The sequence below is a fragment of the Arvicanthis niloticus genome, chromosome 8 (genome assembly GCF_011762505.2).
Source record: "Arvicanthis niloticus isolate mArvNil1 chromosome 8, mArvNil1.pat.X, whole genome shotgun sequence".
NCBI lineage: Eukaryota > Metazoa > Chordata > Mammalia > Rodentia > Muridae > Arvicanthis > Arvicanthis niloticus.
Genome location: NC_047665.1, coordinates 83,799,981 through 83,815,687, shown reverse-complemented (window position 1 = coordinate 83,815,687; position 15,707 = coordinate 83,799,981). Strand labels below are relative to the sequence as shown.

Here is a 15,707-nt window from a genome sequence, read left to right as displayed (position 1 = left end):
CCAGATCATCAAGTGGAGTACATCCCTGGCTTACCTTTTTGGATTTCTCTCTACACTTTTGTCTCTTGGCTAGTGAGAAAATTCCTCTCAGATTCTGCCAGTAGAAAATGCTAAAACAATAGATTTTGATGCATAGTTTGGCAGATTTTTCTAAATGCCCCTGCCCACAGTTCTACTTACTGCTTTCAATAGTTTGTAAGTAAAATAATTGATGTCCACTAATTTTATCGAAATGATACTTTTCTAAAATTGAGTCCACTGTATCTTAGAAGTGTCATGTTATCAACTACATGGTAGACAAATTTATCTCCATTTTCACCATACGCAACAGAAATGCCTCAAAAACAACATGGGATCCTATTACATTAACCTATTGATGATTTTATTCAATCAAGCCTACTTCGTTATGCTTCATAAATAAAAATTATGAATTGAAGTAAAAAGACACTGTTCATCTTACCCAAAACTGGAGTTCAGTAGCTCCCAATTTTTGGATTTTGTTTCTCTTTTGCATTATTGCCTAAAAGATATGCAACCAAAAATATGAAGAAAAATTAACATTTATGTTGTATAATCCCCCCTCTCATCTCAACTACATCTGTAATTTTGCCTTAATTATTGACTTTTTAAATTGCAGACAATATAAACTTCCTTGAAGTTAGAGAAAGGGGCTTGGTTGCTAAGAAGTTGCCTCCTGATTCACATCTCCACCTCACTGAGTAAGGGGGTCCATTCTCTGCAGGTAGCTCCTGGAAGAAGTAGGTGGGATGCTATAACATTGGGAGGTCTGGCATCACACTGAAAAGGCAACTGTGCTGTGCACTGTCAGTCTTTATAAGTGGACACATGGCCATTCTTCTGTATCCTCATTATCACCTGATTACATAATCAGGAGGGTACAGTCTCACACATCATAGAGCCCCTATACTTCTCTCTGTTGCTTACGCCTGTGTTTTTTCTCAGCAAAACTTCAGTGGGTTCATTTCTACAGTCACCTCCTATTTATTTTAATGCTTATCAGGCACAGGCCTTTGCAGGCAAGATGGGATATTAGTGGTTTTCTACTTGCTTTGAGTGGGTGGGGGTGATGGACTAGCTGAGTTTAGGGCAGAGAATAGATTAGTAGGTATCAGCATGGGTCTGGTGTTGTAATATTTTAGACAGACCTAAGCTGGCTCAATGTACTCTTGAAAACAAACCACCATATTTTATTGCTTATATTGAGAGTGATGCTTCAATAAATTCATTGTATTACTTTTAGTCACACTTCTGATATGCATAAGCCAGAATTGAGAATATTCTCTGCTCCCTCCTATTTTCATATAATGAGATACTCTAGCAATACTAAAGCAAAAAATGCCTTCCCAGGTACACTTCCTTAATTGACTCTTTGGAGATTGCTCCTGAGTTTTAACATTTTTGATTCCTACATCCTTTATACTTTATAATAACACAACTCTTTACATTCTCCTTTTTGTCAAGACCTATGCTTGACTTTCTGCAACTTACCCATGTCACTAACAAACATGAGGAATAGTAAGAACTTAAGTACATTGGATTCCCAAACATCAAAATGAAGCATAGGGCAACAGAAATCTAGAAAATAGAAACAAAAATGATTCACAGTGATTACATGTAGTCATACTCTGGAGGCAGGTACGTAATTATGTCTTTAGCATTTTTATTAGTATGTATTTACTGTGCACAATATATTTCATCACAACCTTTTTATATAATAGGTCATATACTTTGATCATATTATATAAACCACTTATTATATAAATTTCATTTAGATAAATATTAATGAGTTTGGCCAAATAAAAAATAGAATTTCAAGTCACTGCCAGGATTAAAGTATTAAAATTCAAGTTTATAAATTACTTATAGTGGAATTTAACCTATCATCTATGTGCTGCCAAGGTTTCTATAGTTTGAATAATGGAGTGACAGAATAAGACAATGATAAATATGTTTTCACTAATGTTTTGTTGCATCATTTTACATAAGATTTATTTTGTTATCATTTTTTATTTTTAAGGAAGATGTGTTTGAAAATTAAGATTAAAAATGCAACAATATAAATTTTCAGTTGCAGAATTTTACAATTGTACAGTGTTAACAATACCAGGTATAAAGGAAGAAGGCATTTTAAAATTAATGACAGTATTAAAATGTAAAAATAAAGATTAAAGGGCTGGAGAGGGGTGCTTAGCAACTTGGATCACTGGCTACTCTGGCTGAAGATCCAGATTCAGTTCCCAGCCCTAACATGGCAACTTAGAACTATTGGAACTACAGTTCCAGGAGGCACTGAACACACTTAATGCATGCAACAAACACTCACACACACACACACAGAAGCAAAAATAAGCACATCTTTAAAGAGGACAGTCCATCTGCTCTATGGTTGCCAGCAAAAGCACAGGGCAGCACAGCCTGACATGATATGTTGGTATCTTATGTCTGAAATGCTATCAAAAAAAGAAGTACCTGTAAAATAGAATTAGTTTTGCTTTACAAATTGAGATATTTTAACATTAGACTTATAATATTAAAAATGTTACCATGTTGATATAAATGATCTTCTGAAATTTGCTTGGCTCAATGTATCCCACAATATACATGGGAAATAATGAGGCTATCTGAAACAAAAATATAAAAACCCAAATGTGAAAAAATTGTAGAAAACATACAGTTCACTATTCATAAAAGAAATATGAAGAAACAGTTTATTTATGATGATGAGAGCAAAATGATTTGATCTAACTATTCAGTGGGAAAACACAGAATAGTATAGACAGACATAAATCCATAGGATTTTATTATTATTACTCTTGTTTATTAGCCAGCCAATTAAGAACTGAAAAGGATAAAGCCCAGGAAATAATGGGAATTTCTACCTCTGACCATGATACTTGGGGAATTCCTCTTCTAGTATAGCCTTGCAGGACCAACATTCAATGAAGTGTGCTAATTATATGACAGGTGAAAAATAACAACCTAAGCAGGCTTACTGAGTAGGAGGGCACACCAAGAGACAGAAGCCTTCTAAATTCTCAGACTCAATGTAGGGCTTCAAAGATCTACACTAATAGGACTGAGCCAGAAGGAAGGAAGCTATAATAGAGGACAAAACCCACTTTTGAAACATCTCGGGTTCCTTCCAGTCTGGGCCAGAGCACTGAGCAGATCTTGGGTGGCAGCTCTGTCCCCAACATCCAAGAACTCAGAGGAAGCAGGGATCCCAGGTGCTCGAACTCAAGCAGTATCTTAGGTAAGCAGACAGCAGGGCCCGCCCTAAACAGGGAGTAACTGGGAACCAAAAGGACCCAGGAAGTCACTCCTGGCCAGGAACACTGGTTCCTTCCTGTCTGGGCCAGAGCACTGAGCAGATCTTGGGTGGCAGCTCTGTCCCCAACCTCCAAGAACCCAGAGGAAGCAGGGATCCCAGGCTCTCTAACTTGAACAGTGTCTTAGAAACTAGTTCTCAGATCTGAGGCCTGGATCAGACCTCTGCCAGGTCTGCTGTTGTGTGGACCCTGGATTCCACCTGAGACATACTGGAAGGTTCACTCAATCCAGAGCCACAGAGGAACAACTGAACTCAGAGCATCAGACAACATATCCTGAGATATTCTAGAGGAGACACTGCACCCAGAACAGCAGACACCTAGCTGGACTACTACCTTGGAGGCACCATATCCTGAGGCATCCTAGAGGTACCACTGTAATCAGTGCAGCTGGAAAAGATCACAGAGACATCTGGACCCCTAGGAGATCAGACACAAGCTAGATAACTAGAAAGACAGGCTTCAGTCAGAGACAGCAAGTACAGGCAGCACTAGACTTAACCAGATGGCAAAAGGTAAGAGTGAGAATGTAAGCAACAGAAACCAAAGTTACATGGCATCATCAGAACCCAGCTTCCCCATCAGAGCAAGCCCTGAACAACCCACCACACCAGAAAAGCAGGAATCAGAATTAAAATCACTTCTCATGATGATGATAGAGGGCTTTAAGAAAGACATAAATAACACTCTCAAAGAACTTAAGGAAAGCACTGGTAGACAGATAGAAACCCTTAAAGAGGAAACACAAAAATCCCTTAAGGAATTGCAAGAAGATGCAACCAAACGGGAAAAGGAATTAAACAGAACCATGCAGGATCTAAAAATGGAAGTAGAAACAATAAAGAAATCACAAAGGGACAATACCCTGGAGATAGAAAACCTAAAAAAAAAGATCAGGAGTCATAGACACAAGTATCACCAACAGAATACAAGAGATAGAAGAGAGAATCTCATGTGCAGAAGATACCATGGAAAACATTGACACAACTGTCAAAGAAAATGCAAAATACAAAAAGCTACTAACCCAAAATATACAAGAAATCCAAGACACAATGAGAAGGCCAAACCTAAGGATAAGAGGTATAGATGAGGGGGAAGACTCCCAACTAAAAGGACCAGTAAATATCCTCAACAAAATTATAGAGGAAAACTTCCCTAACCTAAAGAAAGAGATGTCCATAAATATACAAGAAGCTTACAGAACTCCAAATAGTTTAGACCAGAAAAGAAATACTTCCCGCCATATAATAGTCAAAACATCAAATGTACAAAACAAAGAAAAAATACTAAAAGCAGTAAGGGAAAAAGGCAAAGTAACATATAAAGGCAGACCTATAAGAATTACACCAGACTTCTCACCAGAGACCATAAAAGCCAGAAGATCCTGGACCGATATCATACAGACCCTAAGAGAACACAAATGCCAGCCCAGACTACTATACCCAGCAAAACTCTCAATCATTATTGATGGAGAAACCAAAATATTCCATGACAAATCCAAATTTACACAGTATCTCAACACAAATCCAGCACTTCAAAGAATAATTGGTGGAAACCTCCAACACAAGGAGGGAAACTACAACCTAGAAAAAGCAAGAAAGTAATCTTCCAAAAACCCCAAAAGAAGATAGTTGCACAAACATATCTCCACGGATGTAGCCCAAAGGCTTGGATTAGCGAAGACTCAACCCACAGACCACATGAAGCTCATGAAGAAGGAAGACCAAGAGGGGATGCCTCAGTTCTACTTAGAACGAGAAACAAAAATGCTCAAGGGAGCAAATAGGGAAACAAAACATGGAACAGAAACTGAAGGAGGGGCCATCAGGAGACCATTCCACCTGGGTATTCACCCCATGTACAGCCACCTAAGCTAAACACTGTTGTGGATGGCTGGAAGTGCATAATGTGAGGAACATGATATAGCTGTCTCCTTAGAGGTCAGCCAAAGACTAACACACTCAGAGGACAATGTTCACAATTAACCACTTATATGATCAGGGGTTTCCCAATGGAGAATTTAGTGAGAGGACTGAAGGAGCAGAAAGGGTTATTGACCCCAGGTGGAAAGCAACAATACCAAACAACCAGAGGCCCCCAGGGTCTAAACCACCAGCCTGGGCACACATAGGGAGGGACCCAAGACTCCAGAGGTATATGTAGGGGAGGATAGCCTTGTCAGACATAGGTGGAAGAGGAGTTTCTTGGTCCCATAAAAAAAATGAACACACAGTGGGGGGGGGGGGAAATGTGAGGGCGGGGAGGGGACAGTGAGGGGGGGTAGGTGCAGTCACTGCCCCATAGAAGCATGAGGAGGGGGATGGGATAGGAGGTTTCTGGGTGGTGGGAGGAAGTAGGCTAAGGCATAAAATCTGAAACATAAATACTACAACCAATTTTAACAAGCAGAAAAAAAAGTCTTCAGAACCAACATCTTTAAAAAAAAAAATGTCAGCCCCCTGGGGGTGGGAAATTTTTTTTTCTTGATACTAAAACTTGTTCTGAGAATTGTATATTGCAGAATACACAGCCTTGGTGTATCTACTCATCAAGCATACTGAGCAGACCTGCCCAAACCTCTGATGTCCTGGAATTCCATCTGGATTCAGTGAAGACACAGCATCAGAGGCTTATCAACTTACTCTTCCCCCTACCCCTCTTCTAAAATCTCAATGCCCTTAATCAGCTTGAAGAAGTTAAAGAAGAGTCAGTGCCCCTATTCCCTGAGCTTGGGGACTAATGTGGTTAATAATGGTCTGTCTTTCTAGGGACAAGTAGTGGTTTTGTTGGAACAGGGGGGATTAGCTAGGACTTATTGCATAGCCATAACCTATTGGTAGAAATCTGTATAATTATTATAAAGATGAAGTTATAATTTCTTAAATGGTACAAAATTTACTTTGATCTCAAATTTAAGGTTTTCATTGGTACAAGCCTCTTATTAATATAAAAATGAGATGAATATTGATACGCTCATGGGCATTGTGCCTGTATAACACATTTAGGAATACAAGGCCTAGACCCAGCCCTTTTTTAACTTTTTTAACTGATTTGGGACAGTTAACTTATGAGTTAAGGGACTATAGAAAATTCATATTTTTGAGTTTATTGTTAGGGTGTTTTCCATATTTTATTTAGAAATAGCTGAGAGGAGTGAACAGACAACAGTCCAGGTTACCTTACATGGATAGTTGGTTTTCAAAACATCAGAAGTCCATAGAACTGACGCTACAAATATTTATATATTGATGTTCATATTGATTAGAGACCTGTCTGCTCCTGACAGCTTCCTGTCGTGGATTCTAAGAAGAAATTGAGCATCCTTGGAGTTACTCCAGTTGTGTGGTAACAGCCACTAGGCAAGAATTGCCTCTCTCCATCTACAGACAAATTACTGTCCAGAAAAGGACACACATGCAGAATAGTCGACTGATTATATCTGCCTAGACAGAGTAATCAGTCCTTAATAATCCTGCATCACTAAGGTCTGTCAGATGATTCTGGGCCAGAAGGCTGAAGATTTGATGCTCCAACGTTCAGTAGTATAGGGGCTTTTCAGGTGTTCAGAGGTCTCTATAAATTGGCTAAGTTTTAGAAGCTATGCTTTGTGCTTCCCACAATTATAGTTAACTCAGTCATTCTGGATTTCTGATGGGGTTGAAAACTTATAGCTATTTACCTTAAGAGAAAAGATTTGAGTGGATGGTCATCAGCTGACATTCATCCTAAAGCCAGGTTCAGAACTAAATGTTTTAGGATAGATGACAGAGGTGCTGGTTAGTCAACAAAAGGATGGACTGGGTATTAGGACTATCTTGTACCTCACTGGTACAAATTGGCATAATTATGCTCTAATTGTATTTTGAGAGAAAAGTTTCATTTTAACAGGAAGGGTGATGTGTAGGAGGAGCTAAGGTAGGAGGAGTACTGAGAGGAAGAAAAAGAGTAAGAAGAGGAGGAGAAGAAGGAGAGGAGAAGCTAGGTGATGAAAGAGAGAAAGAGGGGGGAGAGAGGGAGGCAGATATTCATGTATCTCCACCAGTCAAAGATAGTTGTTATATCTAGGTTGGGTAGTGGGTTACACCTCAGATTGAACAATACCAAACTTATAAAGCCTATGATTAACATATTTTTAAAAAAATGTATAAATGCAAAAAGGAAAGGGGGGCATGGGATAGGGGTTTTCTAAGGGGGGGAATGGGGAAAGGGGATGGCATCTGAAGTGTAAATAAAATATCTAATAAAAAATAAAGGTGGAAACCCCCCCCCCAAAAAAAAAGAAACATCTCACTCTGGGCCAATAAATTAAGATTGTTAGTGTTTTTGCCTGTTGAAAACATATTCATCATTCTCTTGGGGAAAAAATTATTACCAAATTAGCCTTAAGCTAATTCTATATCACACATAAAAAGCAATCAGGCAAGTCAGAAGAACAGTTCAGAGTCCACCTGTACTCAGAACCTTCCCATACCCTTGGTTCCTACCTCAAAGAACCAACCCAATGCCTCCTCTAACTGCCATGTGCCACCACAAACTGTGTGGATATCTGCTGCTCACACACAATCCACACCAGACAGAAGAACAGGTATAGGCCAAGCCAGCCAGAAGAACAGATAGGTGAACTCAGACCCTGGTGGACCAGAGACTACATGGGCCTCCAGACTCCATATAGGCACTCCACCTGAGATGTCTTCCATTCTCTCAGTGCTCTCCAACACTATTCCCAATCCCAACTCACCTCCTTATCACTATGTTCCACCACCACCCCAACTTGAGTGGAGACTTCCTGCTGGACAATCAGAAAACAAGAAACAAAACACACATCCAACAAAGACAAACTCTAAAATCAGCATCTATATCTACAATCATCCCAAATTTAGAAGCCTAGATACCAGTGTAAGAAGCAGAATCAATACCAGCAAGGGCAATGTGTCACCATTAGAGCTCAAATATCCTATGACAGAAAATCCTGAATATTTCAGCATAGCTGAAGCACAAGAAAGTTACCTGAAAACTAACTTTATGAAGATGATAGAGGTCCTTAAAAAATGAAAAAGAAAATCCCTCAAAGAGAGCCAGGAAAAACCAAACAGTTGTAGAAAATGAATAGAACTATTTAAAATCTGAAAATAAGAAATGAAATCAATAAAAACAACACAAAGTGAGGAAATTCTTAAAATAAAGAATCTAAGTAAGCAAAGTACAGATGTAAGCATCACCAACAGAATACGAGAGACAGAAGAGAGATTCTCAGGCATTGAAGATATGATAGAAAAATAGATACATCAGTCAAAGAAATGTTGAATATAAACAATTACATTACTGTTACAAAACATCCAGAAAATATGGGACACTATGAAAAGACCAAATCTAAAATGATAGAAATAGAAGAATAAGAAGAATCCCTGCCCAAAGTCCCAGATAATATTTTTAACAAAATTATAGAAGAAAATTTTCCTAATCTAAAGAAGAATACATCTATAAAGGTACAAGAGGCTTACAGAATACCAAATACTTGAACCAGAGAAGAAAGTCTTCTTGTTGCATAATAATCAAAACACTAAACATACAGAACAAAAAAAGAATATTGAAAGCTGAACTGGAAAAGGGGCAACTAACATATAAAGACAAACCCATTAAACTTACAACTGATTTTTGAAAGGAAACTCTAAAAGCCAGAAGGACCTGGATAGATGTTTTACAGACAATAAGAGACCACAGATGCCATGCCAGACTACTATACCCAACAAAACCTTCAATCACCACACATAAGATATCCCATAATAAAGTAAAATTTAAGCAATAGCTATCCACAAATTCAGCCCTACAGAGGGTACTAGAAGAAAAGCTCCAACCCAAGGAGATTAACTATACCCATGAAAACACAGGATACAAATAATCTCTCAACAGCAAAACCAACTGAAGGAAAGCATGTGTTCTCTCTCTCTCTCTCTCTCTCTCTCTCTCTCTCTCTCTCTCTCTCTCACACACACACACACACACACACACACACAAACACACACACAACCATCAAATCAACACCAATAAAATAACAGGAATTAACAATCATTTGTTATTACTGTTATTACTATCTCTCAATCAATGGACTCAATTCTCCCAATAAAAATATACAAAATCAAGATTCATCCTTCTGCTGCCTGCAAGAAACACACCTCAACATCTGCCTAGAGTAAAGGGTTGGAAAAAGATTTTCCAAACAAATAAACCCAAGATGCAAGATGGTATAGCTATTATAATATCTGTCAAAGTAGGCTTCAAAGCAAAATTAATCAAAAGGGATGAGGAAGGACAGTTTATACTCGTCAAAGGAAAATTTCACCAAGATGACATTTCAATTCTTATCATCCATGTGACAAATGCAAGAGCACCCTCATTTATAAAAGAAACATTGCTAAAGTTTGAATCATTGTTAAACATTGCTAAAGTTTGAAACATTGTACCTCACACATTAATAGTGGAAGATTTCAATATCCCACTCCCACCAATAGACAAATCATCCAGAGAAAAACTAAGCAGAGAAGTAAGGGAGCTAACAGAATTATAAACCAAATGAGCTAACAGATATCTACAGAATATTCCACCCCAAAACAAAAGAATATGCCTCTTTTCAGCACCTCAAATAACTTTTTCCAAAACTGACCACATACTTAGTCACAAAGTAAAATTCAAAGGGTACAAAAAAATTTTAATAGTCCCCTGTATCCTATCAGACCACAATGGATTAATGCTGAATATCAACAACAATGGAAATTACAGAACTCATGGAAACAACTCTTTACTAAATGACTACTGGGAAAAGGCAGAAATAAAAAAAACTGAACTTAATTGAATTCAATGAAAATGAAGGCACAATATACACTCAAACTCATAAAATACAATGAAAGCAGTGCTACGTGGAAAGTTCATAGCACTAAGTGCCTTCATAAACACATTGGAGATATCTCATCCCAGCAAGTTAACAGCACACCTGAAAGCTCCATTTGTTTGGAAAATCTTTTTCCAACCCTTTATTCTAGGCAATGTCTATCTTTGATGTTGAGGTGTGTTTCTTGTATGCAGCAGAAAGAATCCTGAATTTGTATATTTTTATTGGGAGGATTGAGTCCATTTATTGAAAGATATTAGTGACAAATGATTGTTAATTTCTGTTATTTTATTGTTGTGATAAACAAAAAGAAGCAAGCTTACCCAAGTGGAGGACATGGCAGGGAATAATCAAACTGGGGCTGAAAACAATAAAAGAGAAACAAAGAGAACAATACAGAGAATCAATGAAACAAAGAGTTGATGCTTTGAGAAAATCAACAAGATAGACAAACCCTTATCTAAACTAAGTAAAAGACAGGAGAGAAATAACAAAATCAGAAAGGTCGAGGGGCCATAACAACAGAAACAAAGAAAACCCAAATAATCATTAGTTGATACTTTAAAAACTCGTACTCCACAAAAATAGAGAATAGTAAAAGGAATCGACATTTTTCTGAATAGATTATACTTATTAAAGTTAAATCAATATCAGATAAACAATGTAAACAGACTTAGACCTGAAAGGAAATAGAAGTAGTCACTAAAAGTCTCCCAATCCAAAACAGTCCAGGGCCAGCTACTTTTAGCCCAGAATTCTCTTGAGAGTTTTAAAAAAAAAAAAAAAAAAAAAAAAAAAAAGCTAACACCAATACTCTTCAATTTATTTTACACAGGAGAAACAGAAGGGACATTGCCTAATTCATTTTATGAGGCCACAGTCACCCTTATAACAAAACCACACAGACACCCATCAAAGAAAGAACACTAACAGCCCAGTTTCTCTCCTGAACACTGATTCAAAATACTCCACAAAATATTTGTAAACTGAATCTAGGTACACATTTTAAAAGAGTAGGATTCATCCTAGACATGCAGGGATGATTCAACATAGGAAGAATCTGTCAGTGAAATCTATCACATAAATAAATTGTTTAAAAGTTATCATCTCATTAGATACTGGAAAAGCCTTTGACAAAAGCCAACACTCCTTCATGATAATGGTCTCAAACAGATCATGGATAAAAGGAACTTATTTAATATAATTAAGGCTGACAAACACCAACATGTAACAAAGAAAGTTAAAGATCTGTATGACAATAACTTGAAGTCTTTGAAGAAGACATCAGAAGATGGAAAGCTCACCCATGCATATGGATCAGTACATGTAACATAGCAAAACATGTCCATCTTACTAAAAACAAACTATAAATTCAATACAATCTGTATCAAAATTCAAACACAATTCTTTACAGAACTTGAAAAAACAATATTCAACTTCATATGGAAAAACATAAATTTAGGATGGCTAAAACAATCTTGTATATGAGAAAAACTTCCAGAGCTATTACCATCCTTATCTCAAGCTGTGCTACAATAACAAAAACAGCTATAGTAACAAACCCAGCAAATCACTGGCATAAACACAAACAGGTTGATTAATGGATCGAATTTAAGACACAGATATACAACTACATACCTTTGGACACCACCTGGACACCTGATTTTTGTTATAAGCCAGAAATATACAATGGGAAAAAAATGAGGCATCTTCAACAAATAGTACTGGTCTAACTGGATGTTGGTATGCAGAAGAATTCTGATAGAGGCAAATCTATGTTCATGCACAAAACTCAAATACAAGTGGGTCAAATACCTCAAATATCTAATAGAAGAAATTTTTTGGAATAGCCTTAAAAACAGGAGACAATTTTCTGACAGAACAACAATCTTAGTGCAGGCACTAAGACTGACGATAAATGGGGCTTCATGAAACTTCTATAAGGTGAAGACACCATGAATAGGACAAAACGGCAGCCTACAAAACAGAAAAAGGTCTTCACTAACTCTACATTTCACAGAGGGTTAATGTCCAAAATATATTTTAAAAATTTTTAAATAAACTAGATAGACATCAACAAATCAAATAATCCAATTTAAAAATGGGGAACAGATCTAAATAGAGAATTATCAGCAGAAAAATCTCAAATGACTGAGAAACACTTAAAGAAATGTTCAATATCCTTAGGCATCAGGGAAGTACAAATCAAAATTACTTTGAGATTCCTTACACCATCATAATTGCTAAGGTCAAAAACACAAGTGACCGCTCATGCTGGCGAGGATGTGGAACAATGGGAACAGTTGTATACTTCTGGTTAGAGTACAAACTTATACAGCCACTTTTGATTTCAATATGGCAATTTCTCAGTAAACTGGCAAATGATCTATCTCAAGACCCATCTATACCACTCTTGGCCATATAACCAAAGGATACACCATACTACGAGGACACTTGCTCAAATATCTTCATAGCAGCTTTATTCACAAGTGTCAAAAACTGGAAACAACCTAAATGTCCCTCAAATAAAAAATGAATAAAGAAAGATATAGTACATTTACACAATGGAGTATTACACAGCTGTAAAAATGACATTATGAAATTGAAGGCAAATAGATCATCCTGAGTAAAGTAACCCAGATCCAGAAAACAAAGTGTGTACTCACTTATAAATAGATATTAACTCTAAAGTAAAAGAATAACCATGTCTACATTCCAAAAAAAAACCAGGAGGCTGGACAGAAAGAAAAAGGAGGAGGAGGAGATCTTGGGGCAAGGGAAGGTGGGAGAAGAAACTGCAAAGAGACGAGGGAGGGCTAACTGTAATCAGTATGTAATCTATGCGAGAAGAATAAATTAAAAAAATAAAACCCAGCAATCTACAGATTCAACACAATTCTCACCAAAGTTTTAATGACATTCTTCACAGGACAGAAACTGCTATAGTTCATAATGAAGTAGCAAAGACCACAGAGAGCCACAAGAGATCCAAATAGATGCAGCACAGACCAAAGTATCATATTACCTGACCTCAGGCTCTATATTAAAGCCATGGTGTCAAGGACAGCAAAGTACTGGCATGAAACCAGGCATGTAGACCAATGAAACACAACAGAAGACTCCAAAGCAAACCCACACAGCTATGGAAAGCTCATTTCTGTCAAAACACACAACTGGGAATCTGGGGCTTCCAAGTTTCCCCTCTACTCTGTAGCATCTTTCTGTATGCCTTGGTGTGTATGTTTCTTCACCCCCAATTAAAAACAAATAAACAACCTTTCCTATCTTGTTTTATACTTTAAGATAAAAATATCATTTCATCATTTCCGCCTCTCCCTTTCTTCCCTCTAGCTCCTCTCCTCTCATGTACACCCCCTCCTCACTCTTAAACTCGTGGCTCTGGCCTCCTTTAACTGTGGTTGAGTATATCTATCTATGTTAAATATATTAACACGACATAGAGAATAACCTACTACAGACACATTCCCAAACCAGTGTAATTTCTAGCTACATTCTAAACACTTATGCTTATGTCCACAGATAAATTTGCTTCATCAAGAAAATTTCATTTTGAAGCAGAAACTTCATCTTTCAAAAGATGGAGACCATTACAGAGAGTCAAAGCAGGTCAAAATGCGAAGAACTAAGTCTGAGGGGTGCACAGCCCTGATTGATGCGTCTACAATTCCTCCAACCAAGGCTTGGGAAACATTGCAGAAGAGGGGGTAGAAGACTATAAGAAACAAAAGAGAAGTAAGCCTGCTGTCACAGTGTGTCTTCTATGCATGACAAAGAAGCTGCAACTATGGTTTCTCAACAATATGGCAGCTAAAACAAGAACAATGACCCCAGTTGACATGCCAGTGCCAATGGGGAAATCGTTTTCAACTTTAAAAATTATATTTACTTGGAGAAAAACCAAAATTAGAGCTATTCTATGACTACTTATACTACCCCTTGACATCACCTAAAGGATTCTACATCCTCACACAGAATATATTGTTGTGAGCTTCTAATGTTTATGTTTGTATTTTCTACATTCTTATGCACAAGAGAGAAGTGTTTTGTTAGAAGCCATGTTGTGGCATCCTCCACAACACTCGGAATGCATTGTGGGTATGCAGTCCTGCAGGTGCAGGCAGCCTGCTTCCTAGATCCTGTGCTTAGGCTAGGGCATCTGGAGCTTTTCTTTGTCCCAAGATATTGCCAACAGAAGGAGAGACTCCAGGGACAAAAGACACTCTTGTTACCAACAGGTTAACGACACATAGTCACATTGACTTAAATATTAAAAATATATGAACTAATTACATACCTCAGATTGAAACTCAGTCGTATAAAGACAACTGAATTGTTAATCAATGTTGCATAAATATGCAAGCACTATCTTGTCTAAAAACGATGCATATCTACTTAACTTGTTGTTCGACAATTTCCTTATCAGTAATCTCCTCTCTTTCCCCCGCCACAGCAGTTTTCAGCATACCTAGGGATTCCAGAGTGAACTTGAATAGAAACTGAAATCTAGCTGCCAAATTCTTAGCATCTTGGAATGATCAAGTCTAGTGTCTTGTCAGATCAAATATTCTATGTTCCTGATGACTCTCTCATCAGTTTGTCCTTTGAAATGTGAGCCATCTTCCTTTATAGCCATTTCAGACAAAATGGTTAGGGGACATTATAAAAAATAAAAAATGTAAAATCCCCAGAGGGTAGGGGGACTTTGTTTCTCCCATTAATGCAAACACACATGTGGGTGCCTGTTTTAGTTAAGAAAATTAAGTCTTCATATGAGCCAGGAGACCTAGGCCCAGCATCCCCGCTCATATGTAGCAGATGTACAGCATGACCTTCCTGTGAATCATGAACCACCGGAATAGGGTTATCGCAAAAGCTGTTGTTTGTACATGGAATATGCTCTTCTAGCTGGGCTGCCCTGTCTGGCCTCACTGGGAGAGGAAGCATCTAGCCTTGCAGAGTGCCAGGGTTGGGGGGATACCCAGGGAGCCCCACCCACTCATAGAAGAAAAGGAGGGAGGAAAGAGGAAAGATTGTCGAAGAGGTGACCAGGAGGAGGCCAGTGAGTGGGATGTAAAGTAAATAAGTAAAAAAACTAAATTAAAAGAAAATTAAGTCTTCACATTGCTTTCAATGATCATGACACTACTAAGATGATCTAGAACCTCCTTATAGAGCTTCTCACATAGTTTCATGAGTACTATTTAATTAAATTTTCTAATAATGAGGTGACTTGTTAAAAATCTATTCGAGGGTCTAGAGACATGGCTCATGGTTAAGAGCACTGGCTGTCTTCCAGAGGACCTGGATTTGATTCCCAGTACCCACATAGCACATAACAATTAATTGTTAACTCCGGTTCCAGGAGATCCAACATGATCTTCTGGCCTCTGCAGGGACTGAATCCATGTCATGCACAGAGTGACATGCAGGTAAAATACACACACAACTAT

At 37.8% G+C, this 15,707-nt stretch overlaps 1 protein-coding gene across 1 annotated transcript in view; it reads right to left on the bottom strand.

Annotated features, from left to right (window-relative positions):
- Window positions 1–15,707, bottom strand: part of LOC117713860 (putative C-mannosyltransferase DPY19L2) — a 107,071-nt gene that overhangs the window by 61,536 nt on the left and 29,828 nt on the right. Inside the window, exons 10-12 of the mRNA XM_034510369.2 lie at window positions 2,565–2,642; window positions 1,510–1,596; window positions 461–520 (exon numbers count right to left, since the gene is read on the bottom strand). Of these exons, the coding sequence (XP_034366260.1) occupies window positions 461–520; window positions 1,510–1,596; window positions 2,565–2,642 (225 nt within the window). The remainder of the gene's footprint in view (window positions 1–460; window positions 521–1,509; window positions 1,597–2,564; window positions 2,643–15,707) is intronic.